Source organism: Pseudonaja textilis, chromosome 3, assembly GCF_049901715.1.
Source record: "Pseudonaja textilis isolate UNSWEBS1 chromosome 3, rPseTex1.2, whole genome shotgun sequence".
Taxonomy (NCBI): domain Eukaryota; kingdom Metazoa; phylum Chordata; class Lepidosauria; order Squamata; family Elapidae; genus Pseudonaja; species Pseudonaja textilis.
In genome coordinates this window covers 101,180,302-101,193,084 of record NC_141992.1, presented here as the reverse complement: position 1 = coordinate 101,193,084, position 12,783 = coordinate 101,180,302, and the positions used below count along the sequence as shown (strand labels likewise).

General features: G+C 37.2%; 1 protein-coding gene across 2 annotated transcripts; it reads left to right on the top strand.

The window, feature by feature from the left end:
- Positions 1–1,960: 1,960 nt before the first annotated feature.
- CACYBP (calcyclin binding protein) lies at positions 1,961–10,251 on the top strand. Of its 2 annotated transcripts, XM_026703339.2 has the most exons (6): positions 1,961–2,418; positions 3,642–3,837; positions 7,147–7,243; positions 8,072–8,171; positions 9,017–9,111; positions 9,920–10,251. In XM_026703339.2, the coding sequence occupies exons 1-6, from the start codon at positions 2,410–2,412 to the stop codon at positions 10,077–10,079; spliced, it is 657 nt and encodes a 218-aa protein (XP_026559124.1). In that variant the 5' UTR covers positions 1,961–2,409; the 3' UTR covers positions 10,080–10,251. The 2 variants fall into 2 exon arrangements, with proteins under 2 accessions (XP_026559124.1, XP_026559123.1); XM_026703338.2 differs by lacking the exon at positions 1,961–2,418 and having other exon boundaries at positions 3,627–3,837.
- Positions 10,252–12,783: the final 2,532 nt, after the last annotated feature.

The following is a 12,783-nucleotide window of genomic DNA, read 5'->3' as shown; positions in this document are numbered from 1 at the left end:
AAGAGGTCCATCTCCACAGTGTATGATAAGTCTAGTCCCCTTATTGTACTTTAGAAGGATGGTCACCAAGCTCTGTAACTGGCTAATCGTTGAACCTCCCCTATCCTTTGATGATTACACCATGTTTAGCAAGGAACTTGGCAAGGTCTGAGGTAAATTGGTTTGCGGATGGGTAAGATGGTGACATGCTGCTGTAGTATGAGTGCAGTGTGTTATCATACATGCCTGACACTTCTGCTTTAGGCCAGCTTGTGCCATCCTGTTGAGGAGAAGAGGCAGTGTCCTGGCATTAGTATGATGCTTGAGACCTGTGATGTATAAAAAAGTAGGTGGCCTCTGCTTCATATAGGGTGAGCATCGTTTTGTTTGTTGCTCTGAAGTTCTGGGTTAACTTCCTACACTAATTCTAATGATATGTGGATGATTCTTGTGACAACACCCTTTGATTCCTGTGGTGACAGGATGTCTTCCACTGATCTCTTATTCTGAAGTGCGCTGCATAGGATCTTGCTCCCCTTATTCTGAGCCTAGCACAGGGCACTGTGGACACTGCACTCCTTGTCAGGGTCTGTAGCTGATTCTGTCTCTGCCATGTTAGTTGCTGCTTCTCTTTCTATGGCGAGCTTCTCCCTTGCCACTTCCAGACATGCTTGCTCTATCTTTAATTACATGACATGCTTGGCAAAGGAGGCTTAATTCTTGGCTGCTTCAGCCTTTGCGCAGGCAATGGGGCTGCACTGCTGATGGTTGCTGATTTGGTGCTATGAGCATCTGTAATCTGCTCTTGTGTGAGGATGCTTGGCTGTGGGATATTGTGGCATAATTGCGTAGAGATCGCTGGAAGCTGATGCCATATAAAACTTTAAAATATTCCTTTACCATTGTTTAAATGGTGTATCAATTACAAGAATATTGGAAATGTCTGAAACCCCCCCCCAATCTTTGGTAAAACATTAGTCTTAATTATAGAAATTCTATCCAGTAATGATAATTGTAGTTTATCCCATCTCAGTAAATCCTTTTTTGGTATCATTCCAAAGAGGCACATAGTTATTTTGAAATAGATTTGTATTTGCCAATATAACCCCCAAGTAGTTCATTTTTTCCTCAACCTTAAAACCTGGTTTTAGTTAATATGTCACTATCTTGAGAGGTCATATTCTTAATAAGCATTATTTTCTGTTTATTTTAAAAACTGCCAAAACCCCAAATGGCAAGGGGAAATATATCCAAGAATTAGATATAAACTACTGGAAGGTGGTAAGGAAAAAGGAGGTTTGGGTTTACCAGATTTGAAATTATATTTTGATGCTTGTTGTTTGGTCTGGCTAAAAGAGTGGGTGAATCTTCACAAAAAGAGGTTACTTCATTGACTTAGAGGGCAATGAATTCAGATTCGGATGGCACAGCTATTTACTGTATGGCAAGGTTAAAGTAAATGTTGACTTTAATCATTTTATTAGTCATTCTAAGAGTTTGGAATAAATATAAAACAAGGTTTTCTGTGAAGATGCCTCTTTGGGTGTCCCCAGGAAGCTTTTTTAAAGAAAAGAAATGGTGGTGTAGCCATGGACTTATGGTCAAATAATATCTTTTAATCTTAGTGATCCTATCCTGAAATCTAAAGGGGTCTAAAGACCCAAAAGAGCGTGTCTGCCATTGGTTTACATATTTACAACTGAAAAAAGCAGAGTGGAGGCGTCTGTGCTGGTTGCAATCTCTTGTGTAACCTGGTGTGCTCGCTAGCTGCACTGGGTGTAATAGCCACTTGCAGGCTGTCTGCAAACTAGCCCTTCCTGGTAGATCAGGTAAAACTAAAGGAAAACAAACAATAGCAAGTGATTACAAAATGAATGGTCCCATACACGTATGTGAGTGTGCGTGCGTGTGTGTGTGAGAGACCCCCCCCCCATCAATGCTTGCCAAAGGAAGGGACGAGAAAACAGGAAAAGACGTGCACATTTTTAAAGGCATAAGCACACTTGAACAGGCAAGCCCAGGGTGAAGTTCATCTTTTCTTGCAAACGCTGGATGGAACACCCTTGGCCTGCTTAGCTTCTTGAGCGCGGTAGTCCAAGGTATGTGTTGTGTGTATTGGAAGCAAGACAGGATTCTTCAGACTTCACCTCTATTACCCGTTTAACCCCCCGCCACCTCTCTCCCCCCCCCCCATTTCAATCAACCCGGAAGCTCTACAAGAAAGAGACAGATTTACGTTTACTTTTCTAGCTCTACGTTGTTAAATTCGCGTTTCTTCTGCTTCCGTCATTGGCTGGGCGAGCAGACAAATACTGACGACTCCGGGAGGCCGGGCAGAATCGTCGGGAAAGTTCGAGAGGGGAATTTCTGCGCCTGCGCCTGACCCGGAATAAAAGCTCACCATCAAATAAGCCGGTCCTCGGCGCAGACATGGAAGAGGTGAGAAGGAGACGGGAGACGGGGGAAGGGTGGGTGGTGGTTCTGTCCCCAGATCCGAGCTGGCGGGGTGGGGAGCAGCAGCAACCCTTTGCTGGCGGGGGCGTGGGCGTCGTGGCGGAGCCCGGTTGTCTTGGAGGTTGGGTTTAGGGGCGGGCATTATTACCAGGGCTTGGGGTGCTAGAGAAGGCAGCGGAAGGATGGTCTTGCGTAGAGGTAGACCCACGAGAATTTATATTGATTTATATAGGTGATAGAACCAGAGTGTTTCTAGTTCAGAATAATTATTCTTATTAACTCCCCCACCCGTCAGTCAGTCTTGACACCTGGCCAACTGCCTAGACAAGGCCCTGCAGTTTCCTTGGTAAGGTTTTTCTGAAGTGATTGGCCAGCGCCTCCTTCCTGGGGCTGAAAGAGTCACCCAGGTGGTTTTGTGTCTAAAGTCAGCCTGGTGTCTTAACCGCTTCACCACACATCCCGGACACAAACTGTTTCAACTCCTTCCCTCAAAACGACGCTATAGAGCACTGCACACCAGAACAATTAGGCACAAGGGGAGTTTTCCCCCGAAAGCCATCACTCTGCTAAACAAATAATTCCCTCAACACTGTTCAACTATTTACAAAGTCTGCACTACTATTAATCATCTCTCTCCTTATCACCCATCCCCTCCCCATTGTGACTGTATGACTATAATTTTGCCACTTGTCTCCTTATGATCTATATTGACTGTTTCCTAGGATTTGATTGCTTATTGTACCCTATGACTATCATTAAGTGTTGTATGTTATGATTATTGATTCTTAACAAATGTACCTTTTCTTTATGTATACTGAGAGTATTTACACCAAGACAAATTCCTTGTGTGTCCAATCACACTTGGCCAATAAAAGAATTCTATTCTAATTCTAATTCTATTCTATTCTACTAAAATGGCTCTCTAGTTCAGATTTTAGGTGAGCTTAAACCACTTCATCTCCTTGCCATAGTCAATCTCTTCATTCTGTGGGTAAATTCTCTCGTTACAGGACAATGGCCAAAGTGGCTGTGCTCCATTTAAGCAACTAGAATGCTCTTGTAACTCTTTCTAAATGTCAGTAGCCTAGTTTTATCCTTTGGTTTGATTTTTATTATTAACTTTATATAAATTTGCCCTTCAAGCAGATGTTGATAGAATATTTGATAGTAATGCTAATTAATTTGTATACTCAATGTATTCTGTGCAGCTACAAAAAGATTTGGAAGAAGTGAAGGGGCTTTTGAAAACGGCAACAAGAAAGAGAATATGTGACTTTCTGCTGGCAGAAAAAAACAAAATAGAGAGGGAAATCAAGAATTTTCAGCCACTCAAGCTAAAAGCTGAAGGATCTGAAGAAGAAAAACCAACACTTACTGGATATACAGTGAAAATCAACAATTATGGTAGGAATGGATTTATTTTATCTCATGACAGAATGCAGTAGAAGGAAATATTATAGCCATCAGAGTACTACAAAAAGCTGTATAAACTTGTTACATCTATAACTTCCAGTATCCAGCATTTATTTCACAAGCTAGCACACATTGAAAAAGTTGGTTGCATATGTCTACAGGAGCATTGCATATGTTATAGGTAGGATTAGGTATAATATAGTGTATTTTGTGAACATAGAAGTAAATGAAAACAATTCTTTGTAGTATTTGGCTTCATGGAGCTGTTAATTCCTGTTGTTTTAAAAACAGTCATACAATTCAAGTTTGTTTCCAGTATTAGCTTTTCCCTCTCTCTGACTAGTAAATGTAGAATGAATGAAGCAAAAACCATGAATATATAATGCATATTTCTGAGTTTAGTATGCACATATTTTTATTTAGAAATGAGCATTTATGACAGGGTGGATTAAAATCATTTTTTAAAGTAAAATAATGGATTTTTAAAAGTTTAAATTGGATTTTTTAAAATTTAAATTGGATTTTTTATTTTTATCAAATTTAATAAAATGCTCTTGGAGTAATACATTTTTGGTAAACTCAACAATCCAAACTCTGCAAGCTAAATAGAAAACCTTCATTTTGTTTGCAAATAAAGATTCTAATTATCATCAAGAATGAGTCCTTACATTTAAAGAGTACCTGTCATTTCAGATCCATCATAACAACGCCTGTTAGCAGGCATCCACTCACCTGCTTCCCACTATGTCCTTCACCTTGTTGTGTCATTGCCGTATTACCAACCATCCCATTAAAGTGACTGTGACTATGGGTGAGACAACAGCCGGTCAGAGGAGGAGCTGCTGCAGGACAAAGATGACAGTTGCTCTTTAAAAATTATGATTTAAACTGAGTTGATTTAAATCAAGCCTTTTTACTAGTGATTTAAATTGACTTGATTTAAATCAAATCCACCCTGATATATGTCCATAGCTATAAATATTTTCCTATTGAAAATCTAATACTAAATTATTCAGAAGCAAAGGGAGAGAAGAAAAATACTTATTTGTATCATTTTATCCAAAAAAAAAATGTTCTTCCTTTGCCCTTTAGAAAATTAGCTTAAATGTCCTATTGGAAAGAAAGTCGGGAAAGAGAAAAGAATACTTTAGAAACTTGAATCAAACCTACATTTCAATCCAGGGGTGATTTGATTGAGATTAACAATGATTACAAAATCCTTTTTGAAGATAAATCAGCTATTTGTATTGAATCCAGTACAGATTAGATAGGAGTGATATTAAATCTACACCTCAAACTAAAATGTGTGACTCAGTTTTTCCCATTGGAAACCATCATACATGCTATGCTAATGCTAACTTGGGAAATTAGTGAATTTTCTTGACATTAGCATAGAAAGCACAGTCTGATGTCTACTTATGTGGAACAAAAAGTCAAGAAAATCAGTATCACATGTAAATGAGTGGTACACAGGTATTTCTGAAGATCAGTTCTAAGAACATGATTAGAAGAAGTAAGTAATTAGAAGAATTATTGTTCAGGAAAAAAATAGTTGTCAGAAAAAGCTTGACTAAATTCTGAACATAGTTGGAGTTGAAAAGATCCCAAAATGTTCTTAGGAATTTAGACTGGATTTTTGAAGTCTTGGGTCTCTGTAGTGAGAATACTGCATGTCATAGAAAAGGTAGGTTGTAACTTTTACTCTATAGTTATAGCAGCAAGAACATTAATTCCTGCCTGTGCTGTTGGCAAATTCAAAAATAATTTGGTAATCTTAAAAGCCAGATGTATGATAGCATTATTGGCTCCCCCCCCCACACACAAAAAAGCTTATGTTTAGAAGATACTTCCAAATATTTAAATACCTTGATGGGTTCTGTATTAAAAAATTGTCTTCCAACTTGCAAATCTTACAAATGAAAACCACTACTTTTGTTTGGGCAAAGCTGATGACAAGGCTTTGTAACTATTTGTATGAGGAAATGGCCTAATTGTGTGGTAGATAGGGTTATTTTCTCACTTTAAAAGAGAACTGAAACCAGTTTTGGAGAATGGAATTTTGTTTTTGTCAGAGCTTTGAAATACAGAGTGGATATAAAAATTGAAGCAAGCTGGTAATCTTAAATCCTTTTTAAATGGGATTTAGGACAGAAAAAGTAACTGAATTACTTTACGACAGAAAAGTAACTGAAATATTAGAGGCATATCTAACCTCCATTGAGATATGCAGTCTTCATAATCAACTTTAGATGTCAGGTTTATCCGTACCCTATTTCTAGGTATTGAATCAAATGCTGCCTTTAAATCGATAAATGTTATAGAATGGCTAGAATATTTTTCCAGTAGAGGGTGGAGAGCATTCAGCACAGTGGCTGAATGTTGTCCTGCATCAGCCAGTTGGGTTATGTCTAATAAAGATGACTGGATTATGATTGACTTATTATGTTTAAGTGACCAGTTGTGTAATAATTTTCTGGACCCATTTTATCTCCTTTCTTGTAAATATGAAATCGACCTTGTCCAGTTTGTAAGGATTTGTAAAGGGTGAAGTGTATGAGTGAATAGGTTGTCAGTACTGTGACCCATCCATGAATCTACTTTTGATAGTTTCAGTGTGGGAAAAGGAGATAACTGGAAGGTCTTCCAAAATGAAAGTGTCCTACAGAAATATAATCATGTGAGGAATTTATTCGTTTTGATGTTACTCCTTAGAAATGCTAAATTCTTTGATTTGAACCTTGAAATCTTCTGCAAGCCAGCGCAGCTCACTGTATGCCTTGACTATATTGACTGGCTAATTAAATCATCAGCTCAAATGTGAAAATTGTTACATGCAGGTATATAAACAACATGCTTTCTGATAAGTATGTGAAGAACAGGATTGCTCCACAGAGCCTGTTTAAATGTGATGGAAGGAGCTATTCAATTTGAGACAATGAAGTGCATAGAAGACTGTTGAGGATTTTCAAAATGTTTTCTTTGATTTTTTTTTAATAGATTCTGCGCTGCAATTCATTTTGTAAAGTAACCTTGAAAGGACCTCAATTGAAAGACATGATCTCTTCAAAGTTTTGCATCATTCTATTTGTGTGGGTCATTATCTTTCTAATCTTTATTTTCATGCCTAATATTTTTTAAAATTTTTCCAGAATTAAAATGAACTTGATTTAGACACAAGATCTATGGATGTATGGCATACAAATCTAATAATTGTTACATAAAATAAACAATGAAATATTATTTATTTAAAATCAGTATTCCCTTTTTAATATCCAGAATGCTTTCTTTTCATTCCTTTAGCATGGGATCAGTCTGATAAATTTGTGAAAATCTATGTCACATTAAGTGGTGTTCAACATCTGCCAGCTGAGAATGTTCAGGTGCACTTTACAGAAAGGTAGGTTTTGTTTTTGATAGAAGGTGTAAGCAGCGTCTGTTGTTCTTGCTGTGGCTGCTGGCTTTCACAGAGTCTAAAAGTGGTGAGGAAAATGAGCTCTCTTCTTATATAGAAAGAAGAGATGATTGCTATTCCCAAGTTATGGTTTTACCATTAGAAATGGTAGCATGTTATACCTACTGCTTTATATGCTTATACAAGCTTTATAAAAAGGAAAAAAGACCATCTTTCAAAGGTATACTGGCTCATTAAACAAAGCTTAGTCTAGTGATAACCATGGTTAAGATATTTGCCCACAATGCCAGGAGAGTCATAATCATGGCTAAAATACCCACAAAGCCAGCATCATGCAACATGGTAAAGGAGTCCCACTAATAGCAACTGATCAACTATCCTAGCAGCTTAGCTATAGGACCAATTTTTATTTTTGTTCCACTGTTCAGTTAAAATAATCTTGATCACTGTTGGTTACATGAGTGCCATTATGCAAGACCAGAAGAAATGAGAGAATTCTGTTCAAGACCAGGATTGTGTCCCCTTTGATACTAGGTATCAAACTGTTTTTAGTTTATTTCTGATAGATCCATTATATATAACAGCTTAAATGTGTGGCTGCCACTCAAGTTGACATCTTAAAGCAATGCAATCCTTGCCTGGGTCTTATTCATCCATATTTAACAAAACTTTTTCAAACACTCAACTATATTAAATTTTAGGCCCAAACAAACCTACAGCTTTTTCTCCCTTTTTCCTATTAGGGTGGCTTCTTGATATTTATTTGATATGGTTGTTTATAGAGAATTCTGATTTATTTTCTTATCTTCTTAGTTCATTTCATCTGCTGGTGAAAAATTTAAATAACAAAAATTATACAATGACGTTCAACAACCTTCTGAAACCAATCTTAGCTAAAAGCAGCTCATGGAAGGTTAGTATATCTGATGTAGTCAATGGTAATACTCATCATACAAATGCTTTGACTGGCTTTCTACTCATTACATTTATTCATAATATATTTTGTTTGGTTTTGACTTAACATGGCATGTGAGCTTGGCATTTGTCGTTTATTCAATGAATAATGGTTAAAGAAACCAAGCTTTTAGAATGAAGCAAACTCTGCTTTTAAGTTGGTTTTTGCTTTCTGGTGTTTTCCTATAAATTAGCTTTATCACTAGGTGGTCTTTTACTTTGGTAGATCGATAGGCAATTGTCCTTGCAGTTCTTATTCCCCAAAAGAATCTCTATTTTTCTTAGTCCTGAGTAAGAGCTACTAAATATCATAGGCCTAATTCTGAGTGAACTGGTGAATCTTATCTTGGAGCACTGCTTCCCCTGGCAGAGTTTTCTTTACCTAGAAAAGGTGTAAAAAACCCTCTAAAATCATTCGTGTCACATCCAGGTTCAGAGTTTTTAGAAAATATAGTCTCAGATTTGAAAATAGGAAATCTCTTCTGCCTAGAACAACTTTATCAATCCAGTGCCATCATATATGGAGACTCATAGCTTTCATGTTGCAATTATTAAAGCAGTAACAGATATAGAAGGGAATCTTGGGAAAATAAGTAACCTGGGGTTTTGAATTTCGTGAATAGCATTTAAACTTCTTAAACTCTGGGTTTTAAAAAAATATTCTACAAGATTAGTTTACAAAAGTAAGTTTGTTATTTTAAATAATATATCTACATTGGATTTTGAAAATAATCCAAATAAGTTTCTTTCTGCTAATTCTGGCTTCTTGCATTATTTTGAACTCTGCTTTCGTCCTCCTTACAGATCAAAACAGATATGATCTTGATATTATGTAAGAAGCAGCAAGAAGCAAAATGGGAGTGCCTAACGCAGGTTGAAAAAGAGACTAAGGAAAAAGAGTAAGTTATAAAGCTAAAATTCAACAAACCAAGATTCCTTTAATCCATGTAGCACATGAAAGTTTAATAGATTTAAAGAAGTTATACTTATCCTGTTCGTGCTCACTATGGATCTTAAGAAACTTTATGGGAAAAGAATAATCTAGATTTTTATAGAAATTGCATTTTATGGCCAGTTGCTGAAACATGTTAACTAAAAAAACCAAACCTTTTATACCAGGCAATTTTTATACTGCATATTATATTGAATATCAGTGATGATGACATCTTGGAATTGCGCTCCTAAATGAAAACTATAATAGACATTATTTAAATTATCATTGTTCAAATTATCATTTCACAGCTTTTGGTATATTACAATGTACAGAAAATAGTTTAATGAACTTAACTTTTTAGTCTTACCAAATGAATATGAATGAATGTATATTACTAGATCTCTAGGGCTATTGCATTTGCGAGAAGAAACAAATTAGGCACTGAAAAAAAACACAGGCTTTGTATTTTATTCCATGATATTTGTTTTAATCAAATTATTTTTGCAAATATCAATTTCAGTATCAGGCAAAGGTGCTTAAGATAAGCTTTCTTGTCACTTTTTTCTGTGAACACACTGGTATACATTAAAAATGAAATTCTGATGCCCACTCTCAAAATAATACATACATACCCACACACACATAGATGATGATACGTATGATAGATAAATCACAGACCATATGATTACAATGTTAAATATTTGGCTCTTGTTATAGAACGTACCAAACTCAGTACATAACAGTATAATTTCCTGTCCATGTACATCCTTTAGGAAAGCTTCCTATGATACATCTGACCCCAGTGAAGGACTGATGAATCTACTGAAAAAGATGTATGCAGAAGGAGATGATGAGATGAAGAGAACAATTAATAAAGCATGGGTGGAGAGCCGAGAAAAGCAGTCTAAAGATGATTTGCCATTAGACATTTGAACAAGAGTTGAAGATTGTGCTTGCTAATTTAATCTATATTTTATGTATGGCGGTTCTGCTGCAATATTCTGTTCAGATAACATGTGCTTTTTATATAACCATCTTCAAAGCAAAGACAGCAAAATGTATGTTTCAGATTGGAGATGGGAAATAAAATATGCTCTAAAACTTCCGTCTCCTTAAATGTTTGTCCTTCCAGCATGTCTTGGCAATTCCCAGACTGGTATATATTCAAGTACACAATGATGAATAACTGTAGGTAAATGATTCCAGTCTCCCAGATAAAAGTTGAAAAACTGATTCCTCGGATGAGATTAGCCTAGAAAGGAAACCTTCAGTTTTTTGAGAATTAAGAGCTTAGGAAATTGTATTGCATCACAATTAAGTGGTATGCTTAGATATGAAGCTAGGTGATCAATTGATCTTTCTCAGATTTTTATGTTCTAAAAGCAGTATTAACTGCAATGTTATTAGGCTGAGAAACTGATGGGTGGTTTTAATTTGAGGAAGAGTTCAGCTTAATGACAATGATTAATAAAAGATTTTTCAGCATATTTGCTGTTCACAAATTTTGATTGTTGCTACACAAAAATCAGCTACATTATATGACTGATTTCCTATCTGATGAGAAGATTCATATGTATGCTTTCATTTTGACCTATATATCAGTGCCAGTGGCTGAGAAGAAGGGTGAGTTGGGTAGGAGGAACTAAGAAAGAAAACTGAGAAATGTCAAATCTGTAGCACCAATCTTCAAAAGAACCGATTTTGACAAACATGGTGGGAAGCTAGGTTGATTCCTCTAATGGTTTAAAATCCTTGTGATGTATTCAGGAAGAATGGGAAAAGCTATGAAATGAGATAATAAAAATATTCAATTCCTATGATATTCAATTCCTATGAGAAAATAAAAATCTGATGAAGCCAGCACTGATACACACACAACTGTCTAAAATGACATGCAGGGCGAAGGAGAAATCAATAAATTAGACCAGCTTGACATCTATACTGGTAAGGTCTTGCAGCACGTTTATGAGTGCTTGGCTAGATAGGGTACAATTAACAGGAACCAGCATGGGTTTGTCACAAGTTGTACTAGAGCAGGGGTCACCAACCTTTTGGACCTCAGGGACCACCAAACTTAAATCCCGCGGACCAGAGACCCTGGGAAAATCCCAAAGTCTGCAGGAAAATTCCCTATCCTGTTTTCCTACCGATCGATCATTCTTTATTTGGGATTGCAGGATACAGTCTCCAGCTCTGTTCTCGGGGAAGAGTGAGACTTTTGGCTTCATGCAAGGAAAGCAGCAGAAGTCTTTCCCCCAAATTCCACCAGAAATGAATCTTTGTGAGACTTGTCACACTGGCGCAGCCTCTTGGAGCAAGATGTGTTGCAGGGTCTGAAAGACTCATTTCTAGCGGAGTTTGGGGGAGAGAAATACTTTTGCTGCTTTCCTTATGTGCAGCCAAAGCAGAAGAAGCGGAAAGAAGCAGCCCGGTGGCCAGGAGAGGGACAAGGGATGAGTGGGGTAAGTTCCCCCCGCCCTTTTCCCCCTCCTCGCTACCTGGTGTTATTCACAATGCAAGTGATGCAATCCTTGTGTTCCCACTGGCCATGTGGGCAGTGCAGCCTTGTATTCTCCCGCAGCCTGGATTGCTTTGGGGGTGCCGTTTCTTGGCAGACCACCAAAATTTTCTCACGGACCACCAGTGGTCCCCGGTCCACTGGTTGGTGACCACTGTACTAGAGTATCTCTTGTGATTACTACTTTAGTGTATCAAAGACAGTGGTACATAGACCTTGGCAAAACCTTTTGAGAGAATGCCTCATGACGTTCCCCTTCATTAAAAAGGTAAGATATTATAAGCTAAATGCAGCTGTTAGATGAACTCACAGTAGGCTGAATGATTGCACTCAAAAGTGATTAATGACTATAGCAGTTTGGAGAAGCATTGAGTGGAATGCTATAAGGCTCCATCCTGGACCTCTGCTGTTTTTTTACATTTTCATCACTCACCAGGAGGAAGTTGAAAAACACTTACAAAATTTGGAAATGACACAAAATTGGAAGGAGTGGCTATATTTTAGATAGAAATTTCAAAAAGAGAGGTTTTTCCACAGCAGGCCTAAGGATGGAATTTAACATGCAAAACATAAATTTCTTTATATGAATAGGAAAAATGTAAGGCAGAAATATAAAATCATGAGACTTGATTAGGTGCGAATACATGTGAAAAAAACCTGAATGCCCATATATAAAAGCCATCAGCGTGATCTAGTTGTTAGAAAAGCAAATTGCTATCTTGGGGTACATTAATAAATGCCCTGAGTCCAGATTATAGACACTACTCTGGCCACGTCATGTCTCACTTGGAGTATTGTGCTCAGCTGCAGGCATCATAGTTCAAAAGGGACAATGACAATTTGGATTAGATGGCCTCTACCTAAGAGTTGGATTCTATGGCCTCATTTGGCACTGCACCTGAGAAAAATCTAGCTATCAGGGACCACCAACAGTAGACCAAGAGATTCACTCCAGGTTTCAGGACAAATAATGTCATTATTGGTTGAACTGCAAATAGAACACTTCTGAACACTACAATAAAAGGGACAAAAAAGGAGCTGGAACATATTCATAGGAATGCTTTGAGAATAAGGTTGAGCCAATCCCTATGAAGAACAGTTAAGGTGTGTTATATTGAA

Coding starts and splice junctions, on each gene's coding strand:
- CACYBP (XM_026703338.2), top strand. CDS start 3,627: ATGTATTCTGTGCAGCTACAAAAAGATTTGGAAGAAGTGAAGGGGCTT. Junction 3,838..7,146: donor AGTGAAAATCAACAATTATG/GTAGGAATGGAT, acceptor TCATTCCTTTAG/CATGGGATCAGTCTGATAAA. Junction 7,244..8,071: donor CAGGTGCACTTTACAGAAAG/GTAGGTTTTGTT, acceptor TTATCTTCTTAG/TTCATTTCATCTGCTGGTGA.